Consider the following 23707-nt stretch of genomic DNA (forward strand, 5'->3'; position numbering starts at 1 on the left):
CTGTTCGTCATCTCCACAGAGCACACGGTCGTGGTCCACCCTCTCTGTCGACCGCGACGACGTCGCAATAGCTCGGCCTGCTCCGGATCATGGTCCCCGTCACGGGCTTGTTTCCATTGACTTTTGTTTCCCGTCCTCCTCGTCGAAAACGACTTGGCAACCATGTTTCCGTTGTCTTTCTTGTCCTCGACTCCTTGCCATCCTCTCTTTTGTACCTGTTTCTGAAGGGATCAATATTCGGTCTCACCACTCTTTACGCCAGACAGACATCGCAAGCAAGGACTCACCACTCGTTTCTTTTCCATTCACACAAGTCCAACTCTTTCGTCCGCCCTCGCTCGACTTTGGCTGACCCAAAAACACCCCACCAGAGCTCTGCCCTGTCCATTGATCCAACCAATTCGTCTTTTCCCGGGCTCCCACTTTGGGAAAGATATACTCTTTACCCCCTGAACCTGCAACGGATCAACTGTCTTGGGGTCGCGAATAAGGATCGTCGCCCTTGTCCATCACCCAACGCATCCTCCACACTTTGCAAAACAGACTTGTCACCCGGGAAGACACGACATGGCCCATATGCAATAACCACGGCCGCTCTTTTTCTTTCCACGACACTCTTTTGCTCGGTCGCATTTCACGCTCCCGCTGCTCGTCATCGGAGCTATTGACTGCTCCATCCACTCATTCCTCGAGCGACTTTGAACTGATCCTCCCCTCATTTTGTCTGGCTGGATTCTCTTTTAAAAAAAAGTCTTTGGTCAGGTCGTCCGATTCCGGGATCGGGACCCATTCAGTGCATAGCTCTCATTTTGTACCTTCACTTTTGTGCAGTACGCCCCTCCGGACCCCTCTTTGTCGAGTAATTCGGCTGACGCTCGCAGATTCTCGAGACAAATTACCGCAGCCATGGTGTCGTTCCTGGGGATGAAATTTGGTGCGGATAAGAAAAAGTGCGCTCCCAATCATCTCGTCGCGGTACCGACAGCTAATTCTTTGCAGGAAGGTTGAGAAAGCACCAGAGCCGAGGCCCCAGCAACAGCAGCGGAAGAAGATCGATCAGAACATGCTCGGCGAGGGTCAGTTTTTCGGAACTGACCTCAAACGTCCCGTTATGATCAATGGCTCCCGCCCTGGAACATCAATGTCGAATAGAAGCTTCGCCAACATGCCTGACAATTTCATGCCCCCCAATGCACAAATGGCAGCCGGGGGCGCATCGCTGTATGGTTCGCGTCCTGGGACAGCCATGTCGAACAAGAACTTCGCCGCCGATTTCCGTCATCCGAATGCACCGTACTTGAATGGAGGTTCATCTTCGTTGGTCGATCTCAGTGCCCCGGGTGGCAAGGGTGGTGTCCGTCCCATGGGATCTGAGAGCAACCTGAACAAGGGCTGGAAGAACGGTTCAGTAACGAACCTGAAAATCATGCCAACCCCACCCATCATCACCAGTGAGCCAGGAACCCCGAACTCGCCTGGCCGCAAGGCCGGCTGGGTCCACCCTCTCGATGTACATTATGCTCGTGACGGTGCTCTCAGCCCGGCGGGTTCCGCAGGTGGCCCCCGGTCTCCCGGGTTTGCGCCCAGTCTCGCACCGAGTCTCGCACCGAGCGCCGCGCCGAGTGTCTCAAATGCGCCCCGAAGTCCTCTCGGTCAATTCGAGTTCAACTTGAACCCTGGAGACATACCGAAGCATGATGAACTAACACCGGCGCCCCTGTCGCCAGCCAAAGCGTATCCATCTCCTCCGCAGTCGGTCAATGGGTCCCTTCCTCCTATCAAGACTGATTTCAAGCCAAAGATCGCCGCTGTCAACACAACCCGTGACGCTTATAGGCCTGGGCCGACTTCTCTGCCTTCTCCAACAGCATCGGCCGAGCGCACCAGTGAAGAGGAGCGGCGATATCCTAGGCCCATCATTCAGAATGTCGCCGCAAAACGGGACACACTAACGTACCACTCACCAAGACGGCAGAGCTTTTCGATGGACATTGATGAAGACCCGACCAGTCTCAACTTTGGTGCAAAACAGCCAAACGACACCGCGCCGACGGGCCCACCGCCGAGAAGCGCGCTTCGACCATCGCCACCGGAGCTGAAGAGTCTGCCTCTTCTTCCGCTTCGAGTTCAGGCGGCAAAAAGTGCGGGGTTGTCAAGCCCTGGTGCGCCCCCTCCGAGGCCCCGCCAGGTTCCGTACGAGGGACCGTTGAGAAGCCCAGCTAGGCCCCCCGACGAATGGGTTAAGGCCAGGGAACGAATGGGCTCGGATGCACGAGAGAAACCAAACTTTGAGCCGAGGGGGAGAACGAACTCTGATGCCCGTGGACGGACGTTGGAGCGCCGGGAGAGGCAGGATTCGGATCCCCAAGAGATGGTTAGCCCAGAGACTCCAGCTGCCAGGAACGATCGAAACGGCCAATCGCAGGGATATATCGGCCCTCCGCCAGCTTCAAAACGGGTGGCGCCAGGGGAGGGAGAGCGCAGTTACGGTATCACCCCGGCAAACAGACGCCAGGCTCCGCCACCTGTCGAACTGGAACGCAAGGCATCAAACCCTCAGTTCCGGCAACCAGGATGGGGCGATCGGGACGTACAGCACGGAAGCTTCGCCATGGTCTCTCCTCCAATGCAGGCGGTGCAACAACCGCCAACCCCGAGCAGTTTGGTAGCTGAGCCTTCAGGTGATGCAAACTGGCCACTGCCGAGTCCCTTGGCAAGCCCGACATTCGGGACGAGTTCTGGGAGGAGACCGTACACGCCAACTGAGAGGTCCGAGGTACAGATGAGCCCGGAATCAAGCGTGCCAGCGGGTCACTCCTCGCGCGAGCCTAGATGGGATCAAAGAAAGCCGGAGTTTGGCGATCAAAGACGGCCAGACTATGGAGACCACAGAAGGCCGGACTTTGGGCTGAGGGCGCCGACGGGGATTGCAGACGAGTTCCGAATTGGGTTTATTTAGGCGGGAGGTTCGGTCGGTAAGGATTCTGATCTGGAAAAAGAAACATTAGATGCCCGGATTCATGAAGATTGAGGAGGTAGTTGGCATGAACATAGGCAAGGACGACTGGGCATACCTTGGGAGGTACATGAACATGGCGATTGGGAAGGCGCAAAACATCCATACCTGATTTCTTTGAGTTTGGAAGGAGGTGAACAGGACAGCAAAGCACGACTGCCTCGTGTATGGTTCATAATCATTCGAATGAATAGTGTCATTGTTGCATTCCGTTTTTGGACAGCCCGGGTCTTGCGCTGGCAAGTGTCTCGTTTGCTCTTTCTTCGGCGTCGCAAATTCACACTTTCCTCATTATTTTGATTCGTCAATCCATCCACCACGCGCTCCTTCTTGCCTCGGGTGGTTAGGAAATGCCTTGAAAGCAGGAGCATGTCACAGCGCCTTCCTCAGGTCAAGCATGGAAGTAACATGGCCGGCTCGGTGAGGCATCGGACGTGTCCCGGGCCCACAACGAGTCAACCGCCAGGGCTCGCACCCTTCTGGCTCGGCCCACGATATCAGCCATCTTTTTGCGCCTCACCTCCGAAGATCGGCGGACATAGCTCAGTTGGGAGAGCGTCAGACTGAAGTCAACTTCAATCACTTAATCTGAAGGTCGTGTGTTCAATCCACACTGGCCGCATCTTCCCTTTTGCTTTTTTCGCGACCGAAACTGACCTCTTGGGTCGCTTCATACGCAAACCCGTTGACTGACGACCTTCCTTGGATTTCCTTCCGGGAAAAACCAGAAACAGTTGACATACAAGATCGCCAATTGTGCCCAATTTTTTGCAGTTTGATCGCTCATCCGTCTTTTTTTGTTGCTATTGTTGGATGGGTTCCACAAGGAGGATCGTCAAAAGTTGATGCGCTGCCAAGGGCATCATCTGCCGCTGACATCAACTGTTTTCTTGTTCAGTCAAGACGTTGGTTGACATGCATCCGCGAACCTGTCGCTGAGAGTACCTAAAAAGAGCATGAAAACATACTCTTCTGGTTTACCTAGGCGCATGATTAGTTCTCCCTCTTGCTTTGTTTATGTCACGCCAACTTTGCACATGCTGAAATACTTCTCATCATCATGTCAAGACGCCAGCGCAAGCGCCAGCGCCCGACCTCTCGATAAAAGTTCTCCCCACAACCCGCCACTGCACCAAACGGCCATCGCCAACAGGTTCCAGATGTTTGAGAACCCCCCTTCCCGGACCCAACCTGCAGCAACTGCCATCTTGGCTCCAGCAAACAACATCACCGCCCCCGAGTCCCTAACACGAGCCAAGAATTTGCCGAAGTCGGACGCCCACCCCCGGTGTCACTGTGCACTCTCACCAGCCCACATTACGTGTAGATCGACCACGCAATCCGCCAGGCTCAGCCGTCACATCTCTAACCCGTCGAAACAAGCACCCAAGAAATAAAAGAAGAAATTGCGGGGAAAGGGGGGGCCGCCGGCTCAATCACCTTAAACCACCTCCCCGGGCCCGCCCCCGGCCACCGTGACACCGTCACAGCACCCGCCCAGTTCCCATCATCCCCTTCCCTTTCCGTGCTTCAGCACCCCCCGTCTTCCGCAGATCAAATTCTCCGGGCCGCGAGCCAAGGAACAATCCAAAACAGCCATCGCTGCAGGAACCAGGCTTGCGTGAGGTGAGAGGTTCCAATTAAAAATTTAGCCATGAATTGAAGCTTAGTGACGGCCCCGGGAACGGGGGTGGGTGGACTGCAGTCTGCAGGAGCCGCCCGTCGCTTGTGAGCCAGGCACACCAGATGGCCTTGACGTTTTGTTTACCTTTTACATAATTCGATTGTTCGTCCCTGCGACTGGAAGTCATCCCATACTGGGGCTCTTGGCTCTGGGTCTCCATCCCGTCAGACGTCAATGCTCGGTTTGGGACGACATGCCATCTAAACTTCCAATGTTGCAAGTTGGGCGGCTGTGATGTAGCCCCCAAGACCGTTCCTCTCCCAAATTTCGTCCGCCGAGAACTGGCATCTTGGCGTCCCTACCTACCATTGCTGTTCGACATCGGCCGAGATGGTTTGGGGTGGGATCCAGATGGCAAGGTCAAGCGAGAAGTGACCCTCCTCATTCTCCTATTCCCCCGTCTTCGGCAAGTGGTGGTTCCAAGAGCACACAGCACATAAAAGACCCAAGACGATCCGCCGTAAGATGGGCAGTTGATCTCCCATCCTCCTCATCCGCTTCATCCAGTCCTCCTCTTCCCTTGTGTGTCTCACCGTTCTTTCCAGTGCTGTGCACGCCCATCTTTTCTTCCATTCCAAGATTACAAGGTCGTTGACGATCATTTTTTTCGTGCTCTTCATCTTCAATCTTTTCCCTGGGCAACTTTCACTAGTTCGTTTCCAGCAGTCAAAATGCGTTACACTACTCTCACTGTTCTGGCTCTTGCCCTTCTCACCGGCAATGCGTTGACGGGTAAGCCTTCAAGAGTCTCATGATCTGACCTGAAGGGCGTTTTCACTCACGATTCTGGTTTAACAGCTCCTACTCCCCAATTCGGCGGCGGCGGCCGTGGTGGCGGTGGTGGTGGTGCCGTTGGAGGTGCCGGCGGCTTTGGCGGCCGTGGAGGTGGGGGTGGTCGTGGCGGAGCCGGCGGAGCTGGTGGTGCCGGGGCTGGAGGTGCCGGCGGAGCTGGTGGTGCCGGGGCTGGAGGTGCCGGCGGAGCTGGTGGTGCTGGAGCTGCCGGAGCCGGCGGTGCAGGAGCCGCTGGTGCCGGCGGTGGTGGCCGAGGCCGAGGTGGCAACGGTGGAGCCAACGCAGCCGGCGGCGGCGGCAACAACGGAGGAAATGCCAATGCCAACGGCGGTAACAACGGAGGCAATGCCAACGCCAATGGCGGCAACAACGGAGGCAATGCGAATGCTAACGGAGGAAACAACGCCAACAATGGCAACAACGCCAACGCCGGAAACAACAACGGTGGAAATGGCGACGATGCTGATGCCAACAATGGAGGCAACAACAACAACAACGCCAACAATGGAGGTAACAATGGAAACAATAACAATAACAACAATGCGAACAACGGCGGCAACAACAACGCCAATAACGGAAACAACAACGCTGACAATGGCGACGATCAAGCCACCGATGAAGCTGCCGCCGCTGACAACGAGGGTCTGGCTTGCACCGACGGAGCTGGAGCCGGCACCTGTGAAGCTGACGGACAATGCACCGTCAACGGCACCACTGCCATCATCGAGGGACAGTGCGGTCAGTAAGCTAGCATCGACATTGCTTCCCGCTAGGTGGGATGTTGAAATCCCAAGAAAATGGGCCCCCAAGGAAAAGAATTCCCACTTTGAGAGGATTCTCTCAGTGTTGCATGTTGTTTTGTTTTCCACCTAATATAAGTAACCCTAATTGATGATGAATGACTATGAAAGTCCTTGTGCCAACGTGGATGTTTGCCTTCGGGCAAGTTCTTTGACTCAGATGAAGAAATTGTGACGATCCCAGTCTGCTTGTTTTCTTCGCAGACACTGAATCAGCGCTCGTTGTTATGACTGGCTAGAGTGGACAACTGCTGTATACAGCTCACTGTTTTGAGTACAATGACGCTTGTTGTCTCCACGCCTCCAGCATATAAGTTTTCGCTATTCTGCAATGTTGCGTACTTCGGCAACAAACTCTACAACTGTTCCACCCAGCATACACTTAACTTACGTCAACCAAGTCCATCGAGTCCAGCCACAGCCATGTGTAAACTTGTCATCCAGTGGCACTTCTGCCCAAAGTGCCGCGTAGTCGAAGACGCACAGCGTCATCTTCCCGAGACCTACAAATGTGCGGCGAAGGAATGTTTCGACAGAAGCTTTCGCAGAGTACCGCATCGCTTGTCCGACTATTGCCCTGCCGGCCGTCGGTACGATTTCCAATATTCCCCTGGACAGCAGTGCCACGAATGTTGGGTTGCAACCTTGACCATTACACGGGGCCTCGACATGCCATGTCATCAGCCCCAGCAGCAGCAGCAGCAAGCTACACGAGCTGGCCGCCAAACTAATCCAACGCTCACCCGTTCACAAGGCCCTTTGTATGAAGTACCGCTAACTCCTGAACTCCAGAACGCCGTGCCCACATGTCATGCAGGTCATGCAGGTGGCTCGACACCCGCTGATGTGCTTCTGGAGGAGGATCCGCTCTACCATGTTGTTGGCGAGTATGTCCAAAGATTTTTCAGCGATGGACTTAGATTCAGTATGCCTAGCTGGTCTGGGACTTGACAGCCTGGAGCCTCGCGATACAATAGTCACTTGTTCATTTATAGTGAGTTCTTTGAATATACTTTGCACTTATAAGTACGACTTCATGTTCTTTGCGTATGTGATCAAGAGCGTTTCTCATTCGAAAACTTAAGCCCGTGTCTAAAGGGATATTGGGATCTTTTTGGATACTCCTCTCCGACTTTATGTTATTACAATTCGAGAAAACCGACCCTAGACGCATGCTTTCCTACGTCGGCAACTCTCACAGCACAACCTTGGGAAATTTTGCGGCGATCAATAATCCCGACATATTCACATGCACTTGACTATCATGCCTCGGAAAAAAGACATCGTTAATCAAGTTGCCAAATCCCAAATCTTCGAGTAAGAGTGTCGCAAACGGATACACATCCAGTAAGTGAATCGGGAGAAGTTGCCGACTTCAGACATCCAGTCTGATCACCAGCGAAACTTTGTGTTGCATACCTACAACCTGCCAGGCAAACCAAGGAACCACCAAACAGAACCCGCCGACACCAACACAGAATTGCATGCAGAATCGATGGTGGTTGCGTTCATCCCGCTTGCCGCTTTGGCAACACGTCAAAGGCCTGACAAGAGTGAGGTTCCGCCCGCAGATACGAACCCGAACCCGATGCAGCCAGGGATGCCCCCGCCGTATTCGTGTCTTCTGGACTGGGAGACTGCAGCGATAGCCAGGGGCATCGAGAAGATCACCCGAAACTTTACCCCGGGAAATGCAGCGCTTGGCTACATCGCGCGCGCGCGGGTGCGCAGCGGCGGCTCACATGAGCGGTGACGGCTTCGGGTGGGATGAAGATTGAAGAATGATACGCTCTTGCATGGCCCACACGCGTATTCGGCATTGAGGGATTCACTTGAGGGATTCATCATCATTTCTGCGATAGATAGATACATTCAGTACGGTCTTGTGGCAGCATGCTACTTGGTTCCATGTACTGAAAATCTGCAGTCAGCACCTTGAAAATACCTAATCCGTCGACTTAAACACCAGCGAGCCAACCACAGCGAAACTAAGCTGTTCCCGCGCCGAGCCTGGGATGCTGGGGCGCAGCGTCAAGTAAACTCCATCCAACAAACGGCTCATGCCGGCCACCGATCGGGAGTTAAACGCACCGAGGCCCATCGGGTGCTAGGTAAAGAAAGGAAAGAGGAAGATTCTCCCCAAAACATCGTCAAACCCGAATACGATTCCACATACAGGCTCAGGACGATAACCCACGAAGCACGTCAACAGCGCCACCAATCGAGAGTGCCATCATTCCCCGCAACGACGCCGCCCCGCAACTTTTTTAGCCCCTCCTCGACTGCGTTCGCCCCTCGTGCCATCGAACAGGTCCACCGGCCTTACTTAAGAGATTCCAGAGCCTTCATGACGTTCCTCTCGCATGACCTCACCGTGAACCTCACTCACTCGCGCTAGCCAAGTCTCTCCCTCTGTCTCCTTTCAAACCCCGAAACTCTCAACCTTAAGCCAACTACACACACGTATACACACACAATCCACCATGCCCACTCATACCGGCACCACCGTCATCGTGACCGGCTCCGGAGGCGGCCTCGGCAAGTCCATCGCCGAAGCCTACCTTGCCGCCGGCGCCAACGTCGTCATCTCCGACATCAACCAGTCCCGCATCGACGCCGTCGCCGCCGAGTACCGCGACACCTACGCCGGCCGCCTGCACGCCATCGCCGTCGACGTCACCTCCGAAGCCTCGGTCGCCGCCCTCGTCCAGGGCGCCGTCGACCGCTTCGGCCGCCTCGACGTCCTCGTCAACAACGCCGGCGTCATGGACAAGTTCGACCCCGCCGGCGAGTGCGCAAAGGACACCTGGGACTCCGTCCTCGCCGTCAACCTCACGGGGCCCTTCCTCACCACAAAGGCCGCCGTCAACCAGTTCCTCGCCCAGGGCGCCACCTCCGCGTCCGGCGGCCCACCCGGCCTCATCATCAACATCGGCTCCAACGCCAGCTTCCGCGGCCTGTGCTCCGGCGTCGCCTACACCGCCTCCAAGCACGGCCTCATCGCCGTCACCAAGAACACCGCCGGCTTCTACGGCGACAAGGGCATCTACTCCATCGCCCTGCTGCTCGGCGGCATGGACACCACCAACATCATGGACGCCTTCGCGACGGGTGTCAACCAGGAGGGCATGATGAAGACGGTCGCCGCGCAGCCCGAGTACAAGCGCGGCGAGACGGGCCTGGACCCCGCTGCTGTGGCCAAGTACTGCATCTTCTTGACTGACAAGGATATTGCGTCGTCGGCCAACGGTAGCTGTATCACGTTCAACAAGAACTGGCCGTACGCGTAAAGGACGGTACTGGTTTGAGGAAAACGGGGCATGGGGCAAGGGGCGTACACGGCACAATGTCGAGAGAAGTTCAAAAGTGGGCAGCATCGATTGCTTGATAAAAGATTATGAATGTTATGAGTTTTGATACCAGTCATCAGTCATCAGTCATCGCACCAATGCTGTGACAATGTCAGCTCAGGCTGATTGCCTGAGCACGAAGGTCTGATCCGAACAGACACAAGCAAACGAGCTGTCGCATCTGCGAGTTAATTGATCACTTTGATTACAAGGAAGTAGAGACATTGGCTTGGCGTCGATGATACCGCCGCTGATGTGAAATCATACGTTGATGGGGAAGGGACCGGGCTGTCCCATCATTTTCCTGGCTATCAAGGTGCTGCAGTAATCTCAACCCAGTGCTCACGCTCACACACTCAGGACTCTAACCTCATAATAGAACAAGTGCAATTGAGCAAGAAGACTTTTGATAAAAAAAGAAGCCGGGCGCACTACGCAATCGAAACAAACAAATGAATAATCGATGTGAAAAAGTGGCAAAAGATAATGAAGATGCGGCCAGTGTGGATTGAACACACGACCTTCAGATTAAGTGAATGAAGTTAACTTCAGTCTGACGCTCTCCCAACTGAGCTATGTCCGCCACGATCTTCGTTGGAGGCAGCCCTAATTTTGACCACTAAGAAGCGTGAGTGGGGCAGGGCTTCACCCCACCCAGCTCCGGCTCTCGTCACCCATGATTGTGTGAAGCTGCTTCACGCGTGAAGGTTGTTTCATTTCTTTCCATCAGCATTCAGTGCGAGGGCGTAATTTGTTATTATTCTTACCCTTGAGTTAGCCTCCAGTAGTGACGGCCAAATGCCGATTCCTCATACGCTGTGCGGCATTCGCGCCAGGAAAGATGTCTACTCACCCATTTGATCTAGTCTAATCATCTAAACCAGAGCGGAGGAAAGTTTCTTACTGGAAGTATGAACTTTGTGACTGTTATCTTGTGAAGAGTTCCCAACGATCCCTTCCCTGATGCTATGTGCAAGTTGGTATGTCCACACCACGTGTGCCCGTCTACCAACAACCTCCATTCATGATCGTAATTCGTGAAAGTTGTACCCAAACCGTCGCCCCTCTCATAAAATTCGTGAGCTCATTGTTATGAAAATGTCCTCACCAACATTGCTAAAACAACGCTACCCTCTATCCCGGACGAGACCAACCCTCCGATCTCTGTCAATGCCCAGCTGCTTCCCTTCCACCCCCAGCAGCATCTTCTCCTCGACAAAAGCAGGATCACTCCTCCTGAACTTCTCCTTCATATCCTTCACCGACGGCCGTATGGCCACGGGCAAAGGATCGTCCGGCCACAGGATCCGCTGGACTTCCTCGTCGCTCATCCTCTCGGTCGTCAAGTCGCCGCAGGTCATAGACCTCTGATGGAAAGGCGGCGGCGCACTCGGGAAAGGCGGCGCCGAGGCCGCGGCCTTCCGCACCTTCTCCATCTCGTCCACCCGGACCCCGAGGACCTCTACTCCCCTGACCAATTCATCCACCTCGTCTTCCATGCCCAACCCTCCGAAGCCCAGCACCAGATCATCGACCCCGTCGCGTTCCCGTGCGCGTCCGTCAACGACCGTCGCAGCCTCTGCCTCGGCCTCAGCCTCCCGTTCCATCTTCAGTAGGTCCCCTTCTCCCTTCATCGCCTTCTGCTCTCCTCCTCCAATGACATCCATACTAGTCAGCTTCATCAACGTCTTCCTCCGATGCGCCTTGACGAACCTCCTCATCAACAACCCTTCGTTCTCCTTGAACACCCGATAAAACGCCCTGTCAGCCAAAGCTGCAGCATGTAAGTCATCCACGCTCTCCATCCCCTTCAGGATCCTCAACCTCACATGATCCGTGACACCAGACGGACCCTTCGCCTCCTCCGCCTCCGGGTCTTCCTCCACCCGCCTTAGCTCCTCGGGCCTCTGCACCTCCCCAGCCACCTTGAGCCCTCTCTGCAGAACGGCCTGCACCTCCCCAGACCGATGCCTACTCAATCCCCACCCGTGAGCCCGTCCGCTGACCTCAAACAAAGTCAACCCAGACACACTGTTGTAAACATCGCTAACAGCAGCCCTCAGCCTTGATGCCGGGTCACACAGACCTCCCCGATGAATAGCCTGCGGCGGGCTCTCAATAGTCCTCAACAACTCGACAAGCTCCGCCAGACTTCTGTCCGGCCGCTTCGCATCCCCAAGAACGCCCTCCTTCATGACCGTCCCCAGCAGTCCTAGCTCGCCGAACACAAGCATCAACCACCCCAGGTTCATCGCGTCACACGCCTGACTACCCCTGGGACATCTCGTCCGTCCCTTCAACACCGCCGAACCCCTCGCCCCATCACCGTCCACAACTCCCTTCAAACCCCCGTGCTCCTCCTCGCCGCCTCCTCCTCCAGGCCCTCTCAAGTACTCCCTCAAGGCCTCCCTACACACCCCCTCAACCTGTCCCATCTTCACCTCCCTCACCCCCCAAACCCTCTCCTTCACCCTCTCCGGCCACCTCTTCGCCCTCAACTCCTCTTCACTCCTCAAATTCAACACCGCCGTCTTGCTCATCCGCGTAAACAGCTGCCGGAACCCAAACACAAAGCTAACCACCAGCATCCCGTCCGGCATCTCCTCGCTGCCCATGTGGATCCACCACGGCAGCCACCGGTGCTCGACCACCAGCTCCATCGGGCTCGTACACCGGTACCGCAGACACGCCTCCGCCACCGCCACGAACCGCGCGAAGCTCACCTCCCGCGGCACCGCGTCGTTGCGCATGTGCGCCGCCGCAAGCAGTATCCCCAGCGCCCCTTCCTCATCCCGCTCCGCCTGCGGCATCCGGTACAGCCGCGCCACACTCCCGTCTTCGCACACGAACCCCTCCGTCGGCGGCAGCGGCGGCAGTTCCCCCTCCAGGTCCCCGTTGTCCTCGCCCCAGCCCGGGCCGACCTCCAGCTTCCTCCGCCCGGTGAACATCCTCTCAAAGATGGGCGACGTCTCCGCCAGCATCGCGCTCGACACCCGGAACCTCCTCACCTCCCCCCCGCTGTTGAACTCCAGCACAGCGTCCCCCGCCGCCGAGATCACAACCTCCTCCACCTCTCCCGCCCTCCCGTCCTCGAACCCGCAGCCGGCCTCCCCGCTCTGCAACACCCTCGCAATCTCAATGGCCTCCTTCTCCATGCGGTCCAGGTTCCGGAACCGCACGTCGTACTTCGCCCTCGAAAACCCCCCCAGCGCGCCGCCGTCAATCCTCGCCCTCCGCATCTCCTGAATCGCAGACGCCCGAAAGTCCACGTCCCTAAACAACGACTCCGTCATCTCCGGCGTGGCCCCGGGCTCGTGGCTGCGATACGTCGCCGCCAGCGACGCCCGCAGCGCGCCCATCACCGCCTCCATGCACGCCTTCCACTCCCGGATCGCAGCCAGACACGCCTCGCGACTCGGCCCCGCCTCCGAATGCTCCTCCTCATCATCCGGCTCCACGTTCCAGGACAGAGCCAGGTTCCTCCTGCTGAGCGGTGACCGCGGATCGACAACCGCCCGGTCCGCAGAGGACAACGTCCGCCGCCGCCGCCGCCTCAACAAAGACCGGCAGAGCTCCGCGTGCTCCTTGACCTTTGCGTACTCCCTGAACGCAGCATCGCACCCCCTCTCGTCCAGCGTCGAGCCGACGCATTGTGTGAGCTCCTGGATCTGCCTCCAATTGGCCTTCAAGTCGGGCACCGTGATCCCAGAGTCGGCGGCGGCGGCGTGAGCGTGGTCGTCGTCGTCGTCGTCGTCGTCGCCGCCGCCGTGTTGTGGTGAGCGCGCTCCATTAAACGAAGCCTCATTGAACGACCCGCTGGAAGCACTGCTGTGGCTGCGGTAATGTTGCTGGTAACCTGCAGAAGCCATCGCCGACATTGACACTTGATGAGAGGACGGGAACTTCTGGGAAGTTGGGGGTTGAAATCATCGAGAAAACAATGGTGGGGGTTGTTGGTCTCTTCGCATTCATTAGCGGTCTGCCGGTCTACTTGGTAGCTCCCCTCATCCCCCGGGACTAAGCACCGGACTCTAGCGCATCCTTCCGGCACGGTCTAGTCACAGACACGCTCTTCCACTCACTCTGGAGCAAAAGTGGAAATGAGAGTCAGGTTCGCTGCTCTTGCTTCTCGATATTTCGGCTTGGTTTCGAGAAACCTTATGTACTTGTTTTCTTCACTGAATCAAGTTCTTCTGTTTTTGTGAACATTAATGACTCTGAGCAAGAGACAGCTTGTCTTAGTAGTAACCTTCGAGCGATCAACAGCTATCCTGCCATTTGCTATTTCTCGATATTTCAAACATCAAATTCAACAATCCATTCAAGCTAACTTGCAGACTGCCCCTCTTCCTCAGAACACCATCCTAAATCCCGTCCGCATCGTACAAACACATCCTCACCCACAAAAACCGCTGGATCCCAAGGGAACGGCTCCCGCCCGGCATCCAACACCAGACAGTCGCAGCGAAACAGACGGACATCAGATTGTGTTTCATGGGTCGCAGCCGACAACGCGCTCCCGCCTCCTGGGCCGCCAGGCACCTGCTGCCGAAAATACGAGACGTTTTGGGGGCCGTCGGATCTGGCTGTGTCAAGCAGGGATCGGTCACCGAGGACACAGTACGGTACGTAAGGTATCTGTACAGGGCAGGGCAGCCGGTGTAAGGCTGAGGACTGGACCTGGGGAAACACGTCCGGATGACGTAATTTCGAGACTGACCGGCAGGCACTGGTGCCCCCCGAGCTCTTTGTGAGCACAAACGACGGGGCACCAGTCATCTCGTGATGGCTTCGTGTGCTTCTTTTGTGGGACCATAATCTTGATTCGACGTCGAGAATACGAGCCACTGATGAAGATCTGCCGCATTAGTCGCCCCCTGCTGGTGTCCTACAGGAATCCTCGTCGTGGCTTTTTCAAATCATGTCTTTTAACGCTTCCCGTCTATCTGCTTACACTGACACTAGTCGTTGATATCTTTTTCCGCCCCTATAATGCGGCCATGCTGGAATTTTCTCCATTCTGCCCCTTTCTGGGAGACATGAGCTCAGCCTTCCCCCGTCGGGTATTCGCGACAGTCTCCAGCCGTCTGGGGACATACAGCATTCGTACTATTCACATCCACCCCCCTCTTCTCTTGCATCTTCCTCATGTACCTTTCCACCCAATGGTATGACTCTGTGACAAAAAGAAACTTGATGACGCATGCCTGAACCGTAACCCATACCGAAGACCGTTGCCGCAGATGCATGAGACACATAATCAGACCCGCCACCCAGGTATAACGCGAAAGACCCCCCTGCAACCTTTTTATCGGTGAAAATGACGACTGAGCCATAGTAATACGACTTTTGACGCTCGATCGAGCACTGCACAATCCCTTGAGATGCACTGGCCCGCTGATATCCGTAACTTTTGCTGGTCCCGTTCCGCTCGTCCTCGATGCTTCGTAGTCACCATCAAGCCTGTCCCGGTGCTGATGATCGAGGCTGCGGAAGGCGCTTTTTACAGCACCTCTCCATCCTCGCGGCTCGTTCAACGCAGCCGTTGCCTGTTGACACTTCCACTGGCCTTTCTGCCAGGGAAAAATCCCTCAATCCAGAACAGTCGTGTCCAACGCGTCCATGACCAAGGTCCCCAAGTGAGCTCCTCCTGACTTTCAGACCATATCCAACGAAGCAATGCTTGCTTTTTTTCGTCTCCCATTGGCTTCCCACCAGAAAGTTTGCGTATGAGCTGTCAACTTATCCGTTTCCTTAGCCACCCTTACGATCTGCTTCATGCTTGGGCGGCAGCTCGCTGGAGACGACTCCGTTGCCTTGGTTCTTACCATCGCCCTTTTTCCGGCCCTTGGTAGCTTTTTGCCATCCTCCGTCGTGACCATGGCCATCGTTCTTGCCGCCGCGATGGCCGTTCTCCCGGTTGCCGTTTGTTCTCATGGGCTGACCCGATTGGCGTTGCCCGTTTGACGACTGAGACTTTGGCGATTGCGTCGATTGACTTTGCTTGGTCTCCTTCACGATCTGACCCTTTTCTTTGTGAGCCGGTAAGGTCGATTCCGCGTGGCCACTTTGCAGATCACTCTTCACTTGGAAGTCGCCTTTCCTCACGACTGTCGGAGAAGGCGAACGTGTCTCGTTGATGGGTGAGAGATGTTGAGCGTCAATGCTAAGTTGGTGGCCGTTCATCCTGTTCTCCCTGGTCGCCAGATCGAGCGGTGCTATCACCCCACTTTGCTGCCGCATAGCCCTTCGCTGCAGGGAAATTTGGTTCCCAATGGGAACCTCCGGCGACGCCTGAGCTTGCTGTGACCACCCATACTGATTCATCAGGGCGATTCTGTCGCGAAACGAGGGGTCGTCGACCGATCGGGGCGCTGAAGCAGGCGAGGCCGTGGCAGCAGTGTTGCTGATCGATGAGGGTGTGGTCGTGCCGTTGACAATCACTGGGGGACGCTCTGAAATAGGCGTCTTCACAGCCTCAGACCGAAACGAAGACTGACCATCAACCTGGTCCGTAGCAAAACCGCTAATTCCTAAGCCTTGAGCTTGGAGTGGGGTTTCCTGAGACAATCTAGATGAGTCTTCAGCCGGCGTCGCATCGGGTACTGGGGCTGACTGGAAGGGAGTAGAGCTCGTGCGTAAAGAAGAGCCCGTCCCGTTGACAACTAACGGTCTTGCTGCTGTCCGTCCATTAGCGATGGGAGGAGTTGATGACTGCCCGTTCGCGGCTGACGTGCCCGTTGAAAAGGTTCGAGTATGGCCCAGTGGGGATGGTGAGCGTGACGTTCTTCGCATCCGGCGGTCCAGTATGGTCTGCGGGACTTCAGTAGAAAGTCTTCGGCGCCCTTGACTTGGCTGTGAAAGTTCTCCCAAGGCGAGTGTATTCGGGGCGCCTTGAGAGCGGGCTGGACTGGATGCTTCTGAAACGTAGTAGCCCAAGTACGTAGCTCCATCGTCGGAGTTTGGTGAGTTGCTTGCAGGCCGTTGAGGCGCCTCGTCGTAATCAGCGTCGTCAGGGATGAAGCTCGGGATCGGAACTCCATTGACCTGGCGGGGCGGATTCGAGCTTCCATTCGTTGGCGTGCTAGAGCCAGGGTAACCTTGTGCCTGTTGTCCTGCTGGTCCTGACCGCGAAGCAGGCTGCGATTGAGACCTAAGCGAGCTTCCCGACGTCGATGTGCCGGATTCCGTTGTCACTGAAGACCTTTGCAGTCCTCGACGGTACTCCGGTGTCGCCGTGGTTGTCGCAGGTGAGGATGGGTACGTGAATCCAGACTGGTTGTAGTAGGTAGCTGGGAAGGGAACGCCACCATACATGCTGTACCATTCAGGAGCAGCGATGGGAGCACTTAGGGGAGGGTTGTCGAACGAGTTGGTCCTGGATCGCTCAGAGCCCTGCTGCGAGTTTGCGTTGGAGCTTTGCATTCTCTGTGCAGCATGCATTTGCGCAGCCATCTGGGCTTGAACTTGCTGGTATACCTGGGACTGGCTGTAGAGCTGGATGCGAAGGTTATTTTCCTGCTGTAATTGGGCGGCCATGGCTGCACTCACAAGCGCGGGGTACTGAAGCTGGTGAGCTGACGGCTGTTGTGTGAACCAGGCGAGCTCCTGCGGTGTGACCGCTACTTGCGGCATGTACATTGTGTTAGTATCATAGGCAACGCTCGATGACGCTCTCCGGTTGGAGTTTCCGTTGCGGTGGAAGTTGTTAGAATGACGACCGCCACGGTAGTTGCCGCGGCCACCTCCTCTGCCAGAATGCTGCTGCGAAGAACTGCGAATCATGACCGGACGCGAAGTCTGCGCGGGCCTTTGGAAAGTTGGCGGCTCCTCCTTGGGGTAAATGTACTGCTCGCAACACTCATCCAGCTTGGCTTCCGAAATCAGATCAAATGCTCGTCGCAACTCGAGATGAAGGCCGCGGAAAGAATATTCATCTGCAGTGTTGCCCAGGTTGCGAATGGTGTTGAATGGTTCCTCCACACACAGGAAGTTGTTGAGACCCATATGCCATCCTTTCTCCTGTTTCGACAATTTCCTACCAAGGCGGACCGAGATGGCATGCTTCTCGTAGTCGAACTCGTGCGCATAAAACCTGAAGAATTGGAACAAAAGGTCACCCAAAGAAGATTTGTTCTTGTCGCCAAACCCACGAAGCTTGTCGAGGTCATCGGCAAACGCGCTCTCCGGCCCACCCTTCTTAGGGAGCCTTTGGTGTTGTCGCTGGTGCAGTGACGGAAGGACTGGCGGGTCGCGGAGTTGCAGGAATCCGATGATCAGGCAAATCCAGGTGTAAGAACTGAGTGTGCCGCCGAAGGCTATTTCGATCAGTAGGTGCATATTGAAGCAGTAGCAGAGAAGTCATACCGGCGTCATTCACGATCCTCTTCCGTGTCCAGTACTTGACAATCATCGCCAGTGGCCTCACTCGTGGGTCGATCTCGACATAAGTGCGCACCATTCGCGTGTTCTCCAAAGCCAGAGTGTTGTTCACGTTCATGTCACATGCGAGGCCGAGTTCGGGGTCCCAGATTTTGACAATCGGGACTTTCGCGGCGGAAATACACACCACCTTCTCCATGCCCTCTGCAGAGACGATTAGCAATGACTGGGGAATCATAGACGAAGTAGCTCACTCTTTGCGAGGAGGTTCGCAATCATGCAAACGCCCTCCATCTCCTTCCATGGTGTTGTGATGCAAATGTCGACTGCATCCGGGTCAGTATTGAGGTCTGAATGGGTGTGGGTAGAAATAAGAAGAAATGTACGAACCATCGGAGTCATCGGAGCAAAGCAGGTTACCCGACGAACCAAAGAGATTCACGCGGATGTCATTTCCTGGCCACTCCTCGTTGAAGATTTTCTCCAACTTGACGACAAGCTTTTTGCGGTTCTCCTCGACCTTCTCAGTCGGTATTAACCTGTCGTAGAGCTCGCGCATATCTGTGGTCAACTTCCTTTCCTCATCTTCCGACAGCTTGCTCTTGATTTTCTCAAGGTTCGTCTTTTCGAGCTTGTCGCTCCCTAAACTATAGGGCATTCTCCTTCTCGAGTTTACCTGCGCCGTCTCATATTGGCAACCGCCCAAACGAGGAGGGAGGGGTCGTAATGAGGGAAGATTGCTATTCGTTTCGGAGTAAGCGGAGCGGGGTGAATGGTTATTTGTTGCGGTCGGCGATGGCTCGCGCGACTCGAACGAGAAGTTCCTAGCATGTTGTTGAGGCGTGGAGGGCATCGAGTTGGAGTGGGATTGACCATTGGTAGGGCGCGCCCCAGGACGAGCGGGCAGAGGATGCGAAAGCTCCGGCTGAGATGGCTGCTGCATCTTGGGCGGAGCGTCCTTGCCTGTTATGACAGCACGATCGCCTTTGTCTTTGCTCTGCACGGCTCTATTCCCATGGCCTCCTTGGGTGCCTTTTGTTGCGGATTGGTCCTTGTTCGACACCTTGGAGGAGGATCGAGAACGGGGGGCCGCCTGAATGTGAGGAGCCGCCACTGTCGCCTGAGGAAGCGGTTGTGGTTGTTGCAAGCCGCCTCCTCGTCCCGGAGAGACGAGATTGGTGTAGTGCAGCAACTGCGCTTGGTAGACAGATGCTTGCTGAGGGAAAAGAAGGGGCCAGAAATCGACCTGGGCGGGGACGCGGGACGAGGCGTCGACGAAGTGGCAAGGGTTCAGCGTTGCGCTACTCGAGGATATCGCGGGCTGGTGTAGCCAAGGACTTGACGGATAAGTATGCTTCGATTCTGCGGTTGTCGCCCGACTTTCCATGGAGCGAGTCCTGGCTCAGCTTCCGTGACGAGGGCGAGTCGGCGGTGGCAGAAGCGAAAGCAGGGCGTCGGAAACTCGATCAAGACGTCGTGTAAACCGATTCGTCGCGAGCGGATTGGGACGAGAGTATGTGCAGGGCGAGGTAGCGAGGGTGGCGGGTGGTCAAGACACAGTCGAGGAGGTAGACACGGCTCAGCGTGGTCGATTCTCGCTCCGATGGTGGCAGACGAGGGGGTGGTAGGTTGAGAGTTTCGGGGTTTGGGCAAATGTGGCTGGCACAAGTAGAATGCTGCTAGCGGCGGGCAAAGGAGTCGACAGTAGGCATTAATATGTGCGGGGGACGATGTATTCGACTCGACAAAGTTGTGTGGTGTTCTGTTGGGGAGGAAGGACTCTTCGCGGTGCGGCGGGGGGTCCTCTGAAGAGGAAGAGAGAGAATGTCGTCGGTGGAAGGAGGCGAAAGGATGGGTGTGGAGTTTAGATCGGGGACGTTGGCCCAAAAGCGACAGGACTGGACGGGGGGTGCCTCGGGCGGTGGACCACGAAATAACGATGGGGGGAAAGGGTCTAAAGGGGGTGCACCGCGAGCCGACACGGTCTGCTGCTGTTGCTGTTGCTGCTCGCTCTGCCGCGCTGATCTTCGGTCTCCCACGTCCTCTTGTTCTAGGGGGCGATACGAGGCGGAGTTGCTGGTCTGTCGAGGACACGAGTAGCAACAGGAAAAGAGGATGCAAGAGTGAGGCCGAATTTCAGAAAAGTGAGAGAACTGAATGATGTTCCCGGAAGAGAGAAGAGAGGTGGAAGGGGAGCGTTTCGTTTGGGGGTGCAAGGAAGGTGCATAGAGAGACAGAGAGACAGAGAGACACTCTCAGCATGTAATGCCTACTAGTACGCAGTACCTGCGCAGTCTGGCAAGGTCATGTACCTCATGGACAAGTAGCTGGGGCTTTGGGGGTGTGGTGGATGTACCTTCACCTCGTCACCACCGGGGGGAGGGGAGAGGAGAGGAGAGGGGAGAGGTCCGGCAAGGGTGGTGGCAGTATTCTGAACGGGCAGAAGGGGAGGAGAGGACGTGGGACCGGTGGGAATGGACGTGTAGAGTGCGTGCGGGACTGGGCAGGCGGCGTGGAAGGGGAATAGATGTATCTTGTGGCCCAGCTAGGGCTGGGAGGTACTTCTGTCTGGCTGGCTGGGAAGGAAAGAGTAATTATTGGGTAAAGTACCTAGGGAAGGTGCGAATAGGTGAGGTAGGGGCAGGTCAAGTCAGGTCAGGTCAGCACGGTCAGGTACCTGCCAACGGCGCCTTGGGTGCCGGTTGGATCACGACAAGGCTGCTAAAGGAGACGGGAGAAGGGCAGATGCTAGCCATGGCTGCTGGCTGTCGTGTCAAACCGTGTCGTACCGTGTGTCGTATCGAGGACTCCCGTCGTTCGTGGGGATGCTAAGTGCACATCTTCTGGTGAGGTCAGGAGTGAAGCTCGTGGCTTTGAAAGCCGAGAGCGGATGGCGGGGGCCCTGCATGAAGGGCAGGCAAGCAATAGAGCAGCAAACAAGCGAAGAGCAGACAGATATCACACACACGCATCCCATCCCTCAGGACATGGTCGTTACGCAGACAAGGTACGGCGCGATGCAGCGCAGCAGGCGGTTCATGGTCCGCAGCACCTAAGGTACTTTACCTCAGTCACCTCGCCGATGCAGTCGCATCTGCAGCATTGTGCTCGCCGCATCTACGCCGTACTCGCCGTACGGATACATTTGCTCGACCATCCGAAGTAAAGCGTCGGGTTGGTAGGTGTTTGGCTGGCCTCGTCCGGGGCCTATTCTGTCCTGATGCGTGGTTGGATAGGAAATAAGGTAGGGCAGGTACAGCAACTCAAAGTAGATACCTCCTTTCAAGTACCTGCAACGGGGACTGGTACCTGCACTGCACCACCTGCCCATGTCCCGTCTGCGCGCACAATCAGAAAGTCGAGATTATCCAAGAAGGAAATAGGAGAGGAAGCAAGGCAAGGTACGAACGAATAGGCAAGGGCACACACGGCAGGGCGGCAGGGCGGCAACAGCTGGACTGAAGGAGTAACAGCAACAACGGCCGGCTCAGCCAAAGGCAACTGTAGCGCAGCAATAGCCAACTGACCGGACCTCACCCGCAAGACAGCGCCAACCAACCGCGACCTGAGATGTTAGATGAGGACCGAGTACCTCGGGATTGAGGCAGGTAGGCATTTACAACAGGCGCGGCGTGAGATGATTCAGACACAATAAGCCAGACTTGCCAAAGTCAAAGTCAGCCTGCAGTTGGCACGACCAACAAACAGGCCGGCTGAGGCCAGAGCAGGCAGGGCAACACCGTGAAAGCACAGCAGAGAAAAGAAAGGCGAAGGCGGATGAACAACGATTTGGGCCTGTGTCCCGTTCCATTCGAATATGGAAGGAAGGAAGGAAGGAACCTCAGTCTCAGCTTGTCGGGTTGCACCTCGCGCGTCAGGCCAAGTCAGATCAGGCCAGGCAGGGCAGGACAGGTCTGGTTCAGCCAACCAGTCATCCGGTCAGCAGCACGAAGTAGTCGAGGTCAGGAAGGTGCCGGTCATCCTGATGATGCAACAAGATGCAATTCCTCAATCTCCATCTGCGCCTTCCTCTCCTTCCCGTTCCTGCGCCCTTTCCCTCCCGCGGTCGCATCCAGCCCCGGTCCTTCCACCTCCCGTCACCTCACCTCACCTTTGCCTGCCAGAGGCACCTACCGACTCGGTAGTTTATCTCTGCTTGCCTTGGCTTTGGCACTGCAGAATCAGAATGCAGATGAGGGCAGGTGCTTCTTCTTCTTTGCTTGGCTCCTGCCTCTTGGCTTTAGTTGATGTTTGTGTCCCTGCTTGCGCTTGCGCCGAAATGGCTCTCCTCCCCATTCTCTGCCGATACTGGACGCAATCTTGGGAATGACGGGAATTACATTGCCCAGAACCCTCCCGGTACATGGTGTGGTAAGGAGGTACTCGAACTCCCAAGTACCTACCTCACCTGGCCCGACTTCAAGCAGGGACACTAGCATCCCTCCCGGCACAGCACAGCGCAGCAGAGCTACGACGTCCTGCTGCCAATACCAAATCCCACCCACAGTGCATGCACGGAGCGCGCGGGCAATACCAGCAGCACCACCATCATCACCAGCCGCCAAAGTGGGGAAGCTACATGCTCTGGACGCAAATTGGAGAGGGGAGGGGTTATTTCTGACCATCATTAAAACCACGACTTTATTCCTCGTTCCATTTCCCGTCGCGGTTCTCGCGGGGTCTGGCCGCTCGCTGCCTTGCCATTGTCACGCTCTTCTTGAGCCTGCTTGCCAGCCATTCTGTTGGCACGGCTGGGCTGGGCTGGTCGGGTCTCAGTGGTCTGGCATCGAAAGACCGACTACGGCCGCTGGTGTTGCTGCTCCTTGGCCTCAGGTCGAAGGGAGCTGGCCCTAGCACGAGCCAAGTACCGTCCCTTACACGCCCAGGCCAGAGTCTACCTCGCCTCAAAGTGCCAACGCCGCAAAACGGGCTACAGGGGTTAAGGGGGGGAGACAGGCGCCACATGCCCCTCCGGCCACTGACTGTCACTTGTCTCCGAACGGCCTTTCCTCACTTGGGAGATGACGTCGGAGAACCGGACGGCTTGTCTTGGATTTGCTGTTGGAAACTTCTAATTGTGTTGGATTGGAACACTAGGCCATCCAACGCCAATCCCCTTGGCTCCAGTTCACGCATTCTCGTCCTGCTGGGCGTCGCTCCATTTCGCGCGTTTCTGCGATCCAACGACCGGCCATCACAACCACCACCGAGAACCCATCCGCCAAGTACATCTCCGGGGTCTTCTCTGACTCGGCAGGCGAATCCCGCGGTGGGGAGGACTGCGTGAGACTCAACGGTACTTCCACCTCATGTACAGCCCCGATAGGGCTATGTATCCTTAGTAAGCAGGATGACCCGCTTAGCCCGCTTACAAGACTAGTGTTGCTGCTGCATTGCAGGCCAATCTTGCAGTGAGTGAGGCATTTGGCCCAGCCTCCCCGCCTTCCGCCCGCTCCAGAATGGAAGAAGGAAGAACTGGGACAGACATGTGCCACTATGCGCCTCGCCATGTCATGCACGTACCGCGACGGGACCGCGACACCACGACCACGGACACCACATTCACTACCCACTGGAGCAGGCACGATGAAGAATGGGCAATTGACTGACGACGCCGGCAGCAGAGAAAAGAAAAGAGCACTCACTGCAAGACATCATCCTGCCACTTCTGACGGGTTCCCGC

At 56.1% G+C, this 23707-nt stretch overlaps 5 protein-coding genes across 5 annotated transcripts; 3 read left to right on the top strand and 2 right to left on the bottom strand.

Annotated features, from left to right (window-relative positions):
- Window positions 1–906: 906 nt before the first annotated feature.
- GCG54_00009128 (uncharacterized protein) lies at window positions 907–2959 on the top strand (the record flags this gene model as incomplete). The annotated part of the gene is made up of 2 exons (XM_045409077.1): window positions 907–950; window positions 1000–2959. 2 exons carry the CDS (start codon window positions 907–909, stop codon window positions 2957–2959), a joined length of 2004 nt encoding a protein of 667 aa, XP_045256322.1.
- Window positions 2960–5942: 2983 nt separating this feature from the next.
- Window positions 5943–6365, top strand: GCG54_00009129 (uncharacterized protein; the record flags this gene model as incomplete). The annotated part of the gene is made up of 1 exon (XM_045409078.1): window positions 5943–6365. The coding sequence occupies one exon, from the start codon at window positions 5943–5945 to the stop codon at window positions 6363–6365; it is 423 nt and encodes a 140-aa protein (XP_045256323.1).
- A 2410-nt stretch (window positions 6366–8775) lies between these two features.
- On the top strand, window positions 8776–9582 carry GCG54_00009130 (putative oxidoreductase; the record flags this gene model as incomplete). The annotated part of the gene is made up of 1 exon (XM_045409079.1): window positions 8776–9582. One exon carries the CDS (start codon window positions 8776–8778, stop codon window positions 9580–9582), a length of 807 nt encoding a protein of 268 aa, XP_045256324.1.
- A 1187-nt stretch (window positions 9583–10769) lies between these two features.
- On the bottom strand, window positions 10770–13511 carry GCG54_00009131 (uncharacterized protein; the record flags this gene model as incomplete). The annotated part of the gene is made up of 1 exon (XM_045409080.1): window positions 10770–13511. One exon carries the CDS (start codon window positions 13509–13511, stop codon window positions 10770–10772), a length of 2742 nt encoding a protein of 913 aa, XP_045256325.1.
- A 1885-nt stretch (window positions 13512–15396) lies between these two features.
- On the bottom strand, window positions 15397–19411 carry GCG54_00009132 (Poly(A) RNA polymerase cid13; the record flags this gene model as incomplete). The annotated part of the gene is made up of 4 exons (XM_045409081.1): window positions 15397–17960; window positions 18010–18228; window positions 18279–18350; window positions 18415–19411. The coding sequence occupies 4 exons, from the start codon at window positions 19409–19411 to the stop codon at window positions 15397–15399; spliced, it is 3852 nt and encodes a 1283-aa protein (XP_045256326.1).
- Window positions 19412–23707: the final 4296 nt, after the last annotated feature.

Source organism: Colletotrichum gloeosporioides, assembly GCF_011800055.1.
Source record: "Colletotrichum gloeosporioides strain Lc1 chromosome Unknown consensus_117, whole genome shotgun sequence".
Lineage (NCBI taxonomy): Eukaryota > Fungi > Ascomycota > Sordariomycetes > Glomerellales > Glomerellaceae > Colletotrichum > Colletotrichum gloeosporioides.